General features: G+C 40.6%; 1 protein-coding gene across 1 annotated transcript in view; it reads left to right on the top strand.

The window, feature by feature from the left end:
• PKHD1 (PKHD1 ciliary IPT domain containing fibrocystin/polyductin) overlaps positions 1-15,968 on the top strand; it is a 238,734-nt gene extending 222,766 nt beyond the window's left edge. The window contains exons 60-65 of the mRNA XM_063153146.1: positions 859-994; positions 1,546-1,633; positions 5,589-5,696; positions 9,342-9,497; positions 10,012-10,146; positions 15,068-15,968. Of these exons, the coding sequence (XP_063009216.1) occupies positions 859-994; positions 1,546-1,633; positions 5,589-5,696; positions 9,342-9,497; positions 10,012-10,146; positions 15,068-15,420 (976 nt within the window). The 3' untranslated portion in view covers positions 15,421-15,968. The remainder of the gene's footprint in view (positions 1-858; positions 995-1,545; positions 1,634-5,588; positions 5,697-9,341; positions 9,498-10,011; positions 10,147-15,067) is intronic.
• Positions 15,969-16,731: the final 763 nt, after the last annotated feature.

Here is a 16,731-nt window from a genome sequence, read left to right as displayed (position 1 = left end):
TTAAGCAAACACAAGAGATCAATGAATATCTTTTCTTCTTTCATTTCAAGACAATACCAAACCCCCAGCCACTTCATTGCAATTGCAGATTAAAGCTTTATATATATATATATATATATATAAATTATATATATATATATGAGATACTAAATGGCACAAAGCACTGGGAAAGGGAATGAAATGATCCAGGCTCAGAATGAAGTGTTGATTCTTTATTCAAATGCAAAGGCACTCTCCTGGGATGTTCTAATTTAAATTTCAGGCTTGGAAAAACCAATGTCTTTCAAGGGAGTGTGTGTAACTGCTTTATTTCAGTCTGCAGACTTTGCAGAATGGGAAGGTGATGGCAGCAAAAGAAAATGCAGCAAAGCCCTGTAATTGGTGTGTTTGTGTAGAGGAACCAAGACTTTGTTCTTAGAGGAGCTCAAAGTTTGTCAGTGAAAATCTTTCTGCTGGACAGGGAACATTTGCAGGCTCCACTGCTCTCAGTGCACTTCAGTGTTGACTTTGGGGCTAAGGCATTGGGTTCATGAATCCATAAAATCCCTGTCTCTGCCACATACTTCCAACATGATACCTGGGACATAAATGACTTTGTTAACTTCCCACTTTTCCATCTGTAAACTGGGGATTTAAACAAAAGAATTTTTTCATACTTGGGTGCTGTTTTCTGCTTGGAAGTGAGAACTCTCCTGTTTCCATGCATGTTGCTCTCACCCAAGGAATCAAAGGGTTATGATACGGTAAACATAGTAGGTAGGTAGAAAATAGGAACAGAAATAATATCTAGAACTTTATTTCTGATTTTCCTTTTTTTTCCTTTATTTTTTTCCTTTCCCATTCCTTTTCATGTGAAAGAAATGGAAGCAGACAACATTCAGAAACATGCTTATACAGGAGACCCTACAGCATCTCTGTTCAGGTGCAGCCTTCAGATGGAGAAATTGAGAAGCAGCTTCCTGTACAGCCAAAAATCATTTTCCTGGACAGAAAGGTAGAATTTGCCTCCCTGTGTATGGAGACTCTATTCAATTCAGTACTATTTTGACATTTGAGATATTTGGCATGGAGCAGGTTCTCCAGCAATGGCACCAGAGGAACGGGCAGGAACTGATCCCAGGAAGTCGCCCCTGGACATGAGGCAGAACTTCTTTCCTAGGCAGTGACCAAGCATTGAACAGATTGTCCAGAGAGGCTGTGGAGTCTCCTCACTGGGGATATTCCAGAACTGTTTGGAGACATGCCCTGTGCTCTGGGATGACCCTGCTGGAGCAGGGAGGTTGGACCAGATGAGCCACTGTGATCCCTTCCAACCTGACCCATTCTGTGATGTGGCCTCACCTTGAAAAGTTATGGTGACCTTTGTGGCACTTGTAGCCTGTGATACATAAGTGCAAACCACCCTCAGACAGGGGGCATATATATATATATATATATATATATATATATATATATAAATACTACCATTGTTAAAACCATCAAAGCTTTCTTTGGTCTTGCTGAGGAGACAAGATCTTAATTCTTCTCTTCTGTTCTTCCTCCCAGGGTGAAAGAATTGACAAACTGGGGCCTCCTGCAGAGCCCTGGGTTGTATCAGCTCATCTCAAGGACTCCTCTGAGGCTGTGCTGAAAGGTTTGGATGTGTGTTTTCCTGTAGCAAGGGTTATGGCAAAGCAGCTATGCAAAATGCTGGTGAAAACTTTAGGAGCTGTCCCTGAGAAACACTGCAGTTGAAAACCAGTCTTTGGGCTGAAAATAGAAGGTTGCAGTAGGAGTTTGGTGAACTGCCCAGTCATGTGCTACAGGGGAAAAAAAAAAGCTTTTACTTTTTTAAAAGTATTTTGTGGTCTGGTAGCTTAAAGCAAGCATATCCTATAGTTTGTCCTGAAAAGACATACCTGGGGTCAAGAAAAGAAAGAATGAAGAATTAGAAATCCTAACACTGATTTTCAGTTTATGTTAACTGGAATGTTTTCTTAAGAATCCACAACACCTTTTTTATCCCAAAGGATCTGGCCAAGTTCAGACAGAAACAGCTGCTTATAGATTATCACTAACATAATATAATCTGAATTTTTTTTTTTTTTTTTTTTTTTACATGGGGGATCTAAATGTTTCCCTTCTGTTCCTCATTTATCAGAACACGTGAACTCATGGAAGACTCATGAAAACTTGTGAAAAACTCTAAACATGTGAGGATTTCCCTCTAGGTTGTGTGAATATGCTTAGACATAGAACCTTTTTTAAGTAGAGTGCTGAACCAAACGCCTGTGGATGGTCATATGCTGCTAAATTAGAAGTGGGAAATTATAATGATTATAGACTTATTAGTTTAATTTCTAAACTATTTAAATATAAGCAAGAAGCACACACAATGAAAAGTTAGTTCTCCCTATTGCAGAGAAAGTATTTTGTTCACCTTAAAGCCATTTGTGTGCTATTTTTGAGTTGAAAAGTTCATATTGAGAGAAGATAAGTAGCATTTATGCTGTAGATCACAGCTTCTCACCCTTTCAGTCCCTGTTTCTGTTAATTAGAAATCCTTCCTACCACAAGATAGTTCCAGGATTACAGGTTAGAAAAATCCTTTGGTGTTTTCTACTGCTTTTCATGCCATGTTCCGAAACTCCTTAGGTTTATATTAGCCATAGATTATTGGATCAGGAATGACAGTGGGAGAAAGGAAGTGGCGGAAAAAACTGGCGGAAGGAAGTGTCGGAAGGAAGGAAGGAAGTGTCGGAAGGAAGGAAGTGTCGGAAGGAAGTGTCGGAAGGAAGGAAGGAAGTGTCGGAAGGAAGTGTTGGAAGGAAGTGTCGGAAGGAAGTGTCGGAAGGAAGTGTCGGAAGGAAGTGTCGGAAGGAAGGAAGGAAGGAAGGAAGGAAGGAAGGAAGGAAGGAAGGAAGGAAGGAAGGAAGGAAGGAAGGAAGGAAGGAAGGAAGGAAGGAAGGAAGGAAGGAAGGAAGGAAGGAAGGAAGGAAGGAAGGGAGGGACACGGGGAGAAAGAAAAAAAGAGAGAGAGAGAGAGAAAGAAAGAAAGAAAAAGAAAAAGGAAAAGAAAAAGAAAAAGGAAAAGAAAAAGAAAAAGAAAAAGAAAAAGTCACTGAAAGGAAAGACACTTCACATTCTTTAAAAGATACATGCATCAAATTTATAGTCAATAAACTGCAGCAATGGAAGAGCAGCACGGTACAGATGTTCTGCATGTAATAGTTTGCTGCAGTTTTCCCTTTGACAAACATCCTTATTGCACTCGTCTTTTGAAGCACATGAAAGCAGCATTTAATGGAAATGGGTCCCGTCTAGCACACTGAGGCTGCTGCAGCTGACAGCAGCCAAAGTGCCTCGTGGAAGGCAGTTTAGCTCCAAATTAGCTCTGCTTCTACGTTAAATACCAGCTTGCCTGAGAGATCTTTGGGAAGACTCCCATATATATCTGTAGCATTCTGAGCTTTGAAGCATATGTGCCTGAAAGCTGAGCTAGTCTCTGTTGAGAAGTACAGTACAGAACTCCAGGCTTCTTCACACACTAGAAATGGCAATTATAAAGTATTTGGACAAGACTCTCTGTTAAAATCTGCATTACAGACAGTAAGAGAGCCAAGAAATCTTGGTAGACTGTGCAGACACTGTCTTGAGCAAAGTTGGAAAATAATCAGCACTGAGGTGAAAATCAGTTTTTTTTCCTGAGAAAACTACATATCAATGAGAAATGCTTTAACAGCCTGTGAGACAATCCTGGCAGGTAGTCAAAGTTCAAATCCTTGACACAAATCTCAGCACAGTATTTCCTCCTCAGGTCACTAAGAAGCATTTCAGGATTTGTCTTCCTGCAGAAAAACTTTTTCAAAGTCCATATGCAGAGATCTAGGAATTTTCTGATTATCTGACATTAAAGCACTTTGCAACCTTTAATAATACTGCACTGCTGTTGCAGTGACAGCCATGAATCCATCAGTCCAGATATGAATGATCTGTCAATAAAATGAACAAATGTTATGTGATCATGCCTGGCAACATAATATAAGGATGGATCATAAGGAGGATCATATGAGTGGTAGATGGATGAACCAGGATACGGCTGGAGCAATAAAAGAAATCTACATTCCCACATCTCCATCAAATCTATTCACAGTATAAATCACTGATTATTTATCTGTCACAGCTGAACCTGGAGACTTGTAATGAAATTGGTGGTTTGATGTGCTAGATATTGTACAGAAATTGAAAAATCCCCATATATGTAGTCAAAACTAATTGGGATATGAACAAATTAAATTGTACCAGATTAACAGAGAGGAGAAATTTTATCATTTATGTTGCTGAATAATTAATATGTGTCATGGTTTTGCCTAAGACCTTGTCTTGGGCAATTTCTGGCAATAGTTCAGCATTTGCTAGTTCACCACATTGTTCAATATCCTGGACATGAGAATGGCAGAGTATAAATGTCCTGCCCACATTCAGCTTTATGTACCTTCACCTGTGCTGCTTAACTGCAATAAAATGCCAAAGCCACCTGCTTCATAAAGCAAATAGTTATGACATGTTGTCTTTCAGCAGGCAAAAGTCTGTGTTTGTGATCACTGGAGCCAGTCCAGCATCCTGAGGAAGTTCTGGCATCTCACCCCCACCTGAACCAACATTTGGAAATTTGTCAGCCTTTAGGATTCCACCCCTTTCACCCCAAGAGTCTGAATGCAGACCAGACCTGGCCAGCATCACTCAAAGGCCAGGCCTTGGCTGCCGCTCAAAGATACACACAGTAAAATGGGGATCCAGTTGCAAAGTAAATTACAACTTTTTAAAAGAGTCTACAGAAATAACAATCATGGCAAGGGCAAATGTTGAGTCAGAATGGATTCCCTGATAGATCACAACAAGAGGTAATGTCATGGAGAAATACTGTTTCCCCCATGGAAATGCTCCCCATGGAGTTTTTCCCTGCCAGATTTCCAGCTGACAGTGTCTCCTGTACTGTCTCAGGGCAGTCACCACAGATATTTTCCAGGGCCAAATACCTTTCAAAGCATCTGACAGAGCAGGAGAAAAATTCCAAAAGATTTAAAAATAGGACAGGAGAGACTATGCCTGAAAGATAAGTCATAAAATAATTGATTATTCAGCTTGTCCCTTAGTTACAGGGGTTGACTTCTTGAGACCATCCCCTTGGGACACTCTTATTATCACTCTCCTAACCTTGGTGAATACTTAGTCACACAAGACATGAGTTAAATTTAAAAATGGACATTTGGAACTTCCTGGTGCATCTCTATAGCTTCTGTTACCTTTGTTTGATCCCTTTAACTGCTGCATTCACATTATACCCCCATAACACACAGAAAATTCCATTTCACAATGAGCTTAAAGAATAAATATTTAGAAGCTGAAGCCCTCCAATCCTTCTGGAATTTGTTTTCTGAGTATCACTGTGTGAAATTTTCTGGAGTTAGACACAATGTTTATGATTAAGATGGATAATGAATTTAGGCTTTCTGAGGTCCCTTAAAGTCATGAGGACTCCCTGAGTTCCTTAAGTGGCACTTACCTGGTTGCTGTTCATTGCAATATGATTTTTTCTGACTCTCCAGGGCTCACCCAAGTGCAGGTCATAGAGGGATGTGCAAGTTTTTCCAATCTGGCTGTCTCCAGCTCAGGAACAAACTGGAGACTTGTGTTCACAGTGACATCACCTCCAGGTAAACCCTGTATTCTGTGTATCCTTTGATGCGGTAAAATCAAAGCCCTACAGGTGGCCTGAATTTATAAAAAAAGGAGTTAAACTTTGTTTGAATGGGTGGAGCTATGCCAAAACTCTAAATAGCCTGAGTTCTGTTTCACATCCAAGTTGGCATTCCCCAGGCAGCAGGAGAGCTGGATGATTCCTCTGCTATTCATGCAAGATCTCTCAAATCTAATGAACAAGTACAGAGAAGTATTGTCAGATAAAGGTGCCTCTTTCTCCCTGGATTCCCTTGTATGTATCCCAAGAAATCAGAAACTTAAATCAGTTAAGTTGCCTGAGCAAACTTTTTCCTATAAATTGCAACCTCTCATTCCCTCTTTTTTTCTCTGTTTATATTCAGAATTTTTCCATCTGTGCTCCTGGCTATTTTCATAGTGCCTTTTCCTGACTGCCTGCACCTGGTCACCTTTATAGGTGGTTATGCACATTCAGAGCATGACTCCAGGACTGGGTTCTGCCAGGGCTTTCCTGAGAGCTTGTGGAGATGATGTTGCACCTTCAGAGGCCCCTGAGCAGCTTAGTAAAGAGGAGGCAGGTGTGCTTATGCCTCCTTGGAAATGCCAGCTGAGGGGGACAAGGCACCCTGTGAAGTCTCCCTTGGAAAATCCTCAAGATGTCTGCACAAGAGAAGCACCTCTGCAACTGTTTGGGGGCCTGACATTATCTGTAAACCTGTTTCTGAAGGAATAGAGGGGTCATAGTGTTGGTTTCTTGTCTCAGGATGACTGAGGCAAGAATATGAAGAAGCAGGAACAGGTCTGGCACACAGTCCAAGGACATATTAAGATATAAATGTTGTAAGACCATGTGTAAAGTCTCTATTATGGTATTGCATCCATCCATCCATCCATCCATCCATCCATCCATCCATCCATCCATCCATCCATCCATCCATCCATTCATCCATCTATCTCTCTTTATATATAGATATATATGCATGGATATCTCTTCAGATAAATACCATTGTAGAAGATATACCCATATTATCTATCTATCTATCTATCTATCTATCTATCTATCTATCTATCTATCTATCTATCTATCTATCATCTATCTATCATCTATCTATCTCTCATGTCTTGCCTCATCCAGACAAAAACAGAGGGAACAAGTACATCTGACTGGTGAAGTGGCCAAGTGGAAGTGGGTATTGAAAAAATCTGAGAAATCAAAAAAGAAGTTTGCAAACATTTAGGCTGCCACAAGTGGCTCATCCAAATCCAGTGCTTCCCATGGCTTGGCAAAGGGAGAATTGAGGTGCATGGAATACTTAGAAGTGGGCCTTCCAAGGGGGGATTTTTTGTGTATTTTGAGCTGCCAAGCACATGCAGCTCCCACTACCTTCTAATCAGCGAGAGCAGATGGAAAATCAGCACCTCACAAGATCTGAATCTTTAGGCTGGAAGCAGAGCTTAATGCAATGTGTTTAGAAACCTGTTTCAAGGAAATCCCAAAATCTTTTTTATGAACAAAGGTCAGAGATCCCTTCTCTGAAATATTTACCAGTCAGAGAGTTACTAGGCATTAATAAAAGAATCACAGAATGGTTTGGATTGGAAGGGATCTTCAAGATAATTGAGTTTTAACTCCTCTATGTTGGGAAGGGACACTTTTCAGTAGACCAGGATGCTCAGAGCTCCATCCAGGCTGACCTTCAGCACTTCCAGGTATGGGACAGCCACAGCTTCTCTGAGCAACCTGTGCCTGTGCTTAATATCTAATTTAAATCTGCCCTCTTTCATCTTAAAGCCATTCCTCCCCATGGAGGATGTTTAGAGGTACCAATGTGTACAGGCACCTGTGCAGGTATCACCTGTGTAAATCAGATTATTCCACACTTTTAATGTGCATTGCAAAAGCACACACCAAAGGCACAATCCCTTTTGCTCCTTGTAATTGGGAGCCATGCTGGAGACAGCATAAAGGTTTTTGCACTTCCAGATTCTTACTGCAGAGGTTCACTTTAAGGAATTAAACAATCAAATAGTAGATGGTTGTGATACATCTCCATGAACCAGTTGCTCTGTGCACCTAGCCTGGCATAATTCACTGTTTGGAGACAGCTCAGGAGGTGCAGCTGATGTCAAATGGAATAATCCCAAATGTTTTAGTGGTAGCTCCTGGGGAGAGCAGACTATTCATAGCCCTACTGCATCATCCTGCTCCTTGTTTTACAGTAATATTCCCTTCCCTGATATGGATCCCAATGGGTTTGATACATCCACTTTCCATTTAAACCAACAGCATCCGACTCACGGACTATTAGAGTAGTGCAAAACACCTTTAAACACCTGTCTGTGCAGAGTCCTTGATACCTGAGAGATTTCTTCTCTCAGCTGAAGTTCATATGTGTTTGTACCTGCAGGCAGATTTCTCCCAATTGGAACATGCTTCCCACCTTGTTCTGATGCAGCTTGGCTTCGTTCAGGTGGACAACACTGACACAAATCTAATTAGTTTCTGCTAAAAGTACCTACAGCTACTTGCCCTGGTCTCCAAGCCTCTATCTTACAGCATTTCTGATTTTTTAAATGAATTTATGAAAAAAAAAAAAAGGCTTTTAGATTTTTATTAAAAGTGGAACTCAAAAGAAACATCCATCCATCAAAATGTTTAGAACTGTGAGGTTAGGACCAATAATGAGTCAGGTAGTAAGACACATAATGAGTTGATGTGCTAATCCACATCCTTCAAGGTGGTCTACAGAGAGTACCAGAGCCAGTTTTCCTAAACTCCTATCCTTGCCCAGCACATCTGCATTTAGAACTTGTTTTGGAAATAATTTAGGGAATCAAAACCTTTCTCTATTTCAAAAGGGCAGCACTAATCCTCTTCCAGTCCTTTCAGCTCAGATCTGAGACCAAATGAACTATTGAACACAGAGATTATGAGCAGTGCCTGGCTTGATTCTGCCATTTACAGAAAAGTTTAGAATTTCTGGGTGCAGAGCATTACCCAGAGCTTCTGTCTTTCAAGAGACTAAAGATTTACTGTAACAGCAGGGACACTGACATTTTTTATTTATAATGCTCATTATCAACATGGTGGAAAATATTCACAAGTTCACTGGGAGTTTTCTGCATCATGGATTTAATCTTCATGCTGGTCAATATTTCTGGATTCCCTCTAACTTCTATTGATATGATTCAGGTATAGCCTGAAAAAAAAATCAGTATTAAGAACTGTCTTATCACAACCAGTTTCTGTTGCAGAAAATGTGCATGTTTCTTGTACGGGCCTGATCTGTCTGGCCTCAAAAGCAGATGCATTGTGAATGTATTTTCTGAGGTTTATGTCAGTTAGACAAATTCATAGGAGAAATATTAAGTACTGTTGAATGCAAAGAAACTGTTTATGCTCCAGAAAGCACTGAAACCTTGAAACTTACCTTGTAGAAAAATTGTTGCACATTTGGGTTGTCCTGGTACTAAGTCCTAAATAAATATTGTCCATTAATGTTGGATCTGTCTGGAGATAGATGGATGTGTGGTTTGTCCCTGAATGTATCTTTACCCTGTTAAAAAGCTATAGGGTGTTGTTTTAGTTGTGAAATTGCTGTCATTGCTTTTGTAATAAACCAACTGCTTTAAATTCTCAGGGGTGAAGTTCACTGTGCTGTCCCAGCCATTTGCCACCTTCCCTGTGCCCATGAGAGCCAGGGCCAGCATGATCCTGGTTGTCATACTCGGTTCAGCAGCATCTGCATTCACCATTGTTCTTTCATTCTGCTGGTTCAGGAAGAGCAAAAGCCACAGTAAGTTGGAAATATCCACAAAACTTTATACTTGCAGAATCCTTGTTTCATTTAACAAATCCCCAGAGTGGCCACAATGGATTTCAGACTATAGAACTCAGAAAAAGCTGTGGGATGTTCAGTAATTAGGATTTGGTTGTAGTTTATGCAGAGACAAGAGTTGGGCTTCAATAATCAATGTGGTTCCCTTCCAACTCAAAATATTCTATAATTCTGTGATAGTTCGAGGTTATACAGATTTATGCCTATAAAAGGTGTCTGAGTCCAGGCAGATATTACAGAAAGTTTCTTCTTGGAAAGAATTGTTAAGAACTGGAACAGGTTGCTCAGGGTAGTGGTGGAGTCACCATCTCTGCAAGTGTTCAAAGGTGAGCGGATCCAGCATTTAGGGCCATATATATATTCAAGCAATTTTCTACTATATATTCAACAAATTTTCAATTTTTGCTCAAATTAATAATTTCTGCTGAGCAGAGATGCACTGAGGGTGATGTGATTGTGTGTTTCATTGCAGAAACGAGGACTGAACAGCCTCATCTCCCACGGGACAGGATCAAGAGACCCAATGAACAAGCACAGCCTCCTGCAGCTCCCACCAAGCCTTGCTGCAGTCAAGGACCCAGTAAAAGTGGAGTGGCTGTAGCAGGAGGTGAGACTGCAATTCATAAATTATTGGACACCAAAAGAGTCAGTTTATGTCTTTTAACATGTTCAGATGTTCCCTGGGAAGTGATGGAGTCACCCTCACTGCAAGTGTTTAAAAAATGTGTGGGATGTGGCAGCTGGGGAGAGGTTTGATAAAGTGATTGTGCCTTGGATGCAATGATCTAAGAGGGTTTTTTTCAACTTTTAATGATTCTAGGATTTTATAGATTTGTATAGGACCAATGGTGTTAGTGTTCAGAAACACATAATCATGAAAATGATTATATGTAGGTGCTTTTATTGAAGAGCTCTGGGTGTCAGAGGTTACCAACCCAAATCTGACTCCGACATGCATTTGGGATGAACACGTTTTTATATTCTATCGTTATATAACTTTCATGTTAATTTTTAAACTTATATTGTTCTATTGTATACATAGATTTCAGCCAAGCATGGCTCCTCGTGACCCCCTTAAATTTCTAACATAGTTTCTCATGATTATACAATAATTATATTTAATTACTAAACAATCATCACATCTAGCAATTATATCATTTATCCTACTGCTTACGCAGATGCAATGATCTGGCAAAACACAAAGCCTAACATTTTCAGAGTCTATCTTTAACATTTTCCAGGGCCCCACTATCAATGGCACACTCTCAAAAGGTCTATCTCTTTATTGCCTCCTATTTCTCCTTCCTGATTTTTTTCTGTTTGTCATTTCATCTCTAATACAGATGGAGTGAATTCCCAGCTGCACTGAAGGCAGCAGCATAATCCCCCTTATGCTCACGCTGTGATCCTTGGGGTGTCCTGTGCAGGGACAGGGCCTGGACTTCAGTGATCCTCTTGGGTTCCTTCCCCACAATCCAGGATATTCTATGATCCAGTGAGCCCATGATTTCTCCCAGTGTTTTTGGAGTAGGGCAGGGACCAATACTCCTGGTGTCCCCAGGGCTCCTCCCTGCCCACATCTCCAGGTGCTGCAGGTGGATCAAAAGCTCTGGGCAGGTTTGCAGGCTGTGAAGGACTGTGAGTTACACTGGAGGTAAGAAACCCACCCAGGGCTCATCTGCACAGTTCTGTGAGAACAACCAAAGCAGCTCCACTCTCACCCACCCCACCCTATGTCCTATTTTATTCCCCAGGGTCCTGCCACCAACAACCCCTTCCCCAACACCTCCTCAGTCTTGTCCTTTCATCATCTTCTGATCAAACCCGACTCCTTCTGAGGTCACAGAAAAGCAGACAGCCCCGGGGGCATGTGGCTGGCAGCACAAAGCACCGGCTTCCCTTTTCTGCAAGTGTGAAATGTTCTTACAGTAGTTGAGGGCTTTTTTTTTTATCTCACCTGCCAACAGCACAGATCTAAGGGCATTCGGGTAACCCTGATGAACCCCCCATTTGCTCTGTTTTGGGAATTTCTTTTTCCTCCTCCTTACCGAAGCCTGTGGATTACATAAGAGGCAGGAAGAGGCGAGCTGGAGTTTTATCTCCTTTTAATTAGTGTCTATCACAAAAGCAGAGGGAGAGAGAGAAGGAGAGAGGAAATTCTGCAGTTTATGTGTTTTGATATTTGCCATACTCTTCCAAAACACAGCATTCAGCTGTGTGCCTTAGGACACATATCTGCTATAAATTCATTTTTTATCTAATTTGTCTGAGATCTAAGCTTCCTGTGGAGGTCTGAGATCAAAGGATCTGATTCTGTCTGATGTTGGCTCTGACACATAATGCGTGCTGACTTAGTTCTGTCTATAAACTCGCAGTGGGAGGCTGCCACTCTCCCTTGGCACCTTTACATAGTGAACTTTCATTTTGGCTGGGGAGGCTGACAGGTACAGCATTGATTGGAGCCATCGTGTAAATAATTAATGGGAAGAATTTTTTTTGTCAGAAAAAGGCAATCCAGCCACTTAGAGTCTTTTAGGAATAGTTGCAAGACAAAAAAGATTCCCCAATATGTTCAAATCTAAACAAGGATAACAATATCTTAAGTGAATTTAATACATATGACTTGGAAATGTCTAATGTTTGATTCCCCCCTATTTAAAGTGCTGTTGGTTTTGGAGAGAGAGAGAAGAAATCAAAGCTGCACTATTTTTGTTTAGTTTCTGCTTTGTAGCTCTTCCCCTCATAAGAAGTACTGCTTTTCTAACACAATTAAGTGTTCAGGGCCTTTCGTTGTTAATCACCACAGTAAGACTTGCAAAACAGAGATTTTCTCATTGGTGGGTGCTTGTGGAGTGCAAAGTCCAGTGGATCAAGGGTCCTGAATATTGTACCAAAAGTAACAGCTGAGGATGAAGATGAGGAAGAAACCAATATTCACAGTTATGCAGTACAGCAGGGAGAAGGAATCAAGATATTGCCTTGCCCAACCTTGGTCTAACATGAAATATCTCCTTAGCTTCTTGTAATTATCTCTCTCTTGAATTGAAGAACTTTTGAAGGACTAAGGCACTGTTAACAGAACACACCTGGAGGTGCAGGAACATATTGTTGCTTTTTGCAGTTTATTCTGGTGGTTCAGCCAAGTGCTTTTATACTCCTACAATTTACATTTCCAGCTTCAATCTTCTGTCCTTTCCCTGAACCTTTTCAAAATGGCACCTGACTGATTCTTATTCTGAACTCCTTGGATGTCTTAGCCAGAAATCACTGTGTGTTCCTGAAAATATAATCCCAATCTGTAAATTGGGTCTTCCCTTGTGGCTCCTACCTTGCTCAGATCAGCTCCTCCTCCTTCCTTTCTACCAGTTTGCCATTATCCCTTTGTTTTAGAAAATTTCATCAGAATCAATTCCAGTTTAAATTCCAAATCACCAGTGGAAGCACTGAATGTCTTCCATTTCAGTGGTAGAGCCTGGTACTGCCACATATCCCTGAGAATTATTTCCCATATATAATTTCTGCCTGAGCTCTGTTAGCTGGTACTTAATCCAGTTAATCATATGCTTTCATGATGTTGAATAGTTTGTATTTAATGTTTAAAAATCAGGAATCTCAAGGCAGTACTTCATCCTTGAAACTGCTTCTACACAGTAAACTTGTAGCCTTCTCCAGTGATTCAAACTTGCCTGAAAACCTTTTTTCCACTGTTGATAATGGCACCTTTGAAGATGAGAGAGTCAATAAATCTCCAGAACTAACATGCAGCTTTGGTATAAGAGATCATGACCTTATTATCTTGTTTATGTGTCTAAAGAGGAAAATTGAACCTGGTGATGGATGTATTTTATACCTTAAATCAGCCGACTACCTGAAGTTAAAGCCAGTTTAAGAAGGAAAAGTGCTAAACATAATAATATGTCTGAGTGCTGGAATTTTGGAAACAGCTTTCTGGTGGATTTCCAACAGGTACAACCCTGGAATTTAAATTTATGAGTGTACAGGTTGAAAAAAACAACAATACACTTTAACAGAGCCCAAGCATGAAGTTATTGCCAGGGCTGTCAGAGTTCAGGTTGGTCAAGGAGTGTCTGCACAACCTTTCTGAAATATAATTTAATTTTAGGTGTTTTTGTGAGAAGCAGGGGTGGTACTCAATGATCCTTTATGGGTCTCTTCCAATTTGAGATATTCTATGATTCAGCAAATACAGTTCCAACCAATGAATTGCAGGAAATGCAGAAGAGAATGAATCTGAGCAAAAGGTCTGAGCAGCCATGAGGCTGAATGTCACAGGCTGTTAAGGGTTAAACTGAAAGGACAAACCTAAACCATAAAAAATGGTAATTACACATTTTCTGGCATTATTTGTGCTAAGGACCTACAATGTGTGTGCTGATAAATGGACTAAAAATCTGATTTTGTTCACTCACACAGGACACATTGAACAGGACTAGTTCTGGATTTGGAATGAGTATTAAAGGTTTGGGTGTAGGCTGATGGAATTTTTTTTTTCATGGGGGGAAGGAGAGGATTGCAAGAAAATTATAAATGTTTTTAGCATCCACATGAAGCTACAAATTAGGCTGCCAATCATGGCACACTCTGTCAGCTCAGAAATTATCTGCTATATCACTACAAGTGACCCTGCCTCTGTTATTGACAACCATTTGATAGATAAGGATGTAAATGTTTCCACATGAAAAATGTATAGTGTATATTTACTTTTTCCTTCATTTTTTTCTATGTAATTTTTAAAAACAGCATTGCAGGTTACAGGCTCTGCCTTGAGTAGGACTCAAATGTCAGGAATACAAAGTTCTACCCTAAGTTACAGCCTATTTCAGAAAGGGATGATGCATTTTACGGGTGTGTAGTATTAAAATATTATCAGTCTTAGCAGTACATAGCTTACTAAAAAATGTATTCTGTAAAATTGATTATTAAACACTTATTGAAAATTTTCTGAATGTTAGAGATGCTCTAGCAGCTGTTAGTGTGTCAATAAGCACAAACCAGCTGAGTTTGTTCCTTTTTATTTGTTTGTGGAAATAGCTAATGGTTGTTTGGCTTTGCCAATTTATTTCTGTCAAACTGAAATCTATGGCCATTGAAATGATTTCTGTAACAGTAACTGCTTTTTAATTAATCATAGTTTGGGTTGGAAGGGACTTTAATTATCACCTACTTCCTACCACCCTGGGCAGGCACACCTTCCACTATCCCAGGTTGTTCCAAGCCCCATCCAAAATTTCCAGGGATGAGGCAGCCACAGCTTCCCTGGGCAACCTGTGCCAGTGGCCCACCACCCTCACAGGGAAGAATTTTTTCCTAATGTCTAACCTGAATCTCTCCTGTTCAATTTCAAACTCTTCCCCCTTGTCCTATCATTGTCTGCCCATGTAAAACGGGGGAAAAAATTTTAAAATTTATTGATGCCTTTAACACAAAATAAAGGTATAAAAGGATAATATACATGAAGGTGGTGTCTCATAATTATTGTGAGAAACAAACATGTCTTGTTTTCACAGAGATGGCAGGAAGTGGAGCAGTGGGAGCTGCCACAGGACATGCAGAGGAGCTGAACCTGCATCCCTGTGAAGCCAAGTCAACAAGGAAGCCAAGCACCATCCAGCCCAAGACTGGGGACAGACACACCTTTCCCTCAGCCAGGAAAAGTGCCAGACACCAACAGCCCCATGGAAGAAGAGCTCCTGGTGCCTCTGAGGAGCTTCAGCAGCCAGCAGCGCCAGGGTGCTCCAGCCAGGAGGAAATGCCCCAACCTTCAGCTGGGTACAGCCAGGAAAGAGAGAAACACAACAGGATGCCCCAAGCCCAGAATGATGTCAGAGAATGTGTGGCCATGGTGGCAGCAGAGGGGTGAGGCAGGAATGGGAGGGGATGAACCACCGTGGTCACTTTGGTGATGAGCTTTTTGCTTTTGTGCTCAGAGAAAACCCTACAGGTGTTGGGACGGCAACCATGTGGGCAAATGAGCCTGCAGCCAACTGTGAGGCTCATTGATGCTGAGCTTTCTTGGCTTCCAAAATGGGCTGGGTGCCTCCAAACTGCCCCTTGAGAACAGCTCTCCTGACTCCTCCAAAACTCTCTTCAGGAGTTGTGTTGGGGAGCATTTATGACATCAAAAGCAGTCAGGGATCAGCCTAACAACTCAACAGGGTTTCTGACACTGCGATGTTCTAGCATGGATGTAGTCTTAGGGTCTTGAGTATTGCTGGTGAATATCAATATATGTAAATATATATAAGTTTTCCATTTCTTCCAGCCATGCTTTTAGTTTCATTCAAAGAACCCTAGAATGTGCACAAATATTTTCCCTTTTTTTACATTTTTTCAGCTTTCATTGCGGCTTGAGTAAGTTCTTCCATAGAGCTCTAATTAAACCTGTTTTGTTTTGTTTCTGATTTTTGTTTGTTTGCTTGTTTGTTTTTTTAGATTAAAGTGTTTTACTGAGTAAATCTTCACCATGGCATTGTTTTCTGACACCTTTAAATCACTGACTTGTTATGAACACTACTCTTTATGGATGATAATAATAATAATAATAATGCTGATATTCTTCAGTTTATTCCTCTGTGCTTTGCTTTACTGAGCTGGAAGATGAGGAACTTTATTATGCCTTCTCTGTACCATAAAATTCTTGGTTGCAAGGTGCCCTGGTGGGACCAGATAAAATTTGCACTCCTTTGCAAAAAAAACTACTCAATCAGGAAGATGAGGTGTCTGGCCAGATCAGCAGTGGAAGAGAAGGTGAGAAACCTTCATTTGGAAAACACTCAAATAATCCACAAACCAGTTCTCTTAAGGCTGAAGGAGTTAAGGTGCAGATTCTGATCAAGCTGTTCTGTTTCCCAGGCACAAAAATAGATTCACCATCTTTGGCTTCTGCGCTGTGCTGTCTTTATAATCATAATTTTGGGGCAAAATTAGACTGACTGCACACTGAGTCAGGCTTCTTGTTGAGTGAAGAGGAGTTTTTTTCGAATAAGACACTTGTGGATGAAGATCTTATTAAGTGCAGTGGATCAACTTTTTTGACCGCTTCCATGGTATAGAAAAGCCATTTAATACATTATTTTCTGCAGAGGCCAAAATATTATTATTGGGTAGATCCCTACTGCTCATGATTCAGGGTCTGAATAAAAAGTTATAGCTTTCAAAGACATCAATTTCT

This window comes from Melospiza melodia, chromosome 3 (assembly GCF_035770615.1).
Source record: "Melospiza melodia melodia isolate bMelMel2 chromosome 3, bMelMel2.pri, whole genome shotgun sequence".
Classification (NCBI taxonomy): domain Eukaryota; kingdom Metazoa; phylum Chordata; class Aves; order Passeriformes; family Passerellidae; genus Melospiza; species Melospiza melodia.
Note: the sequence above shows the minus strand (reverse complement) of the source record. Positions and strands in the feature narration are given on the sequence as shown.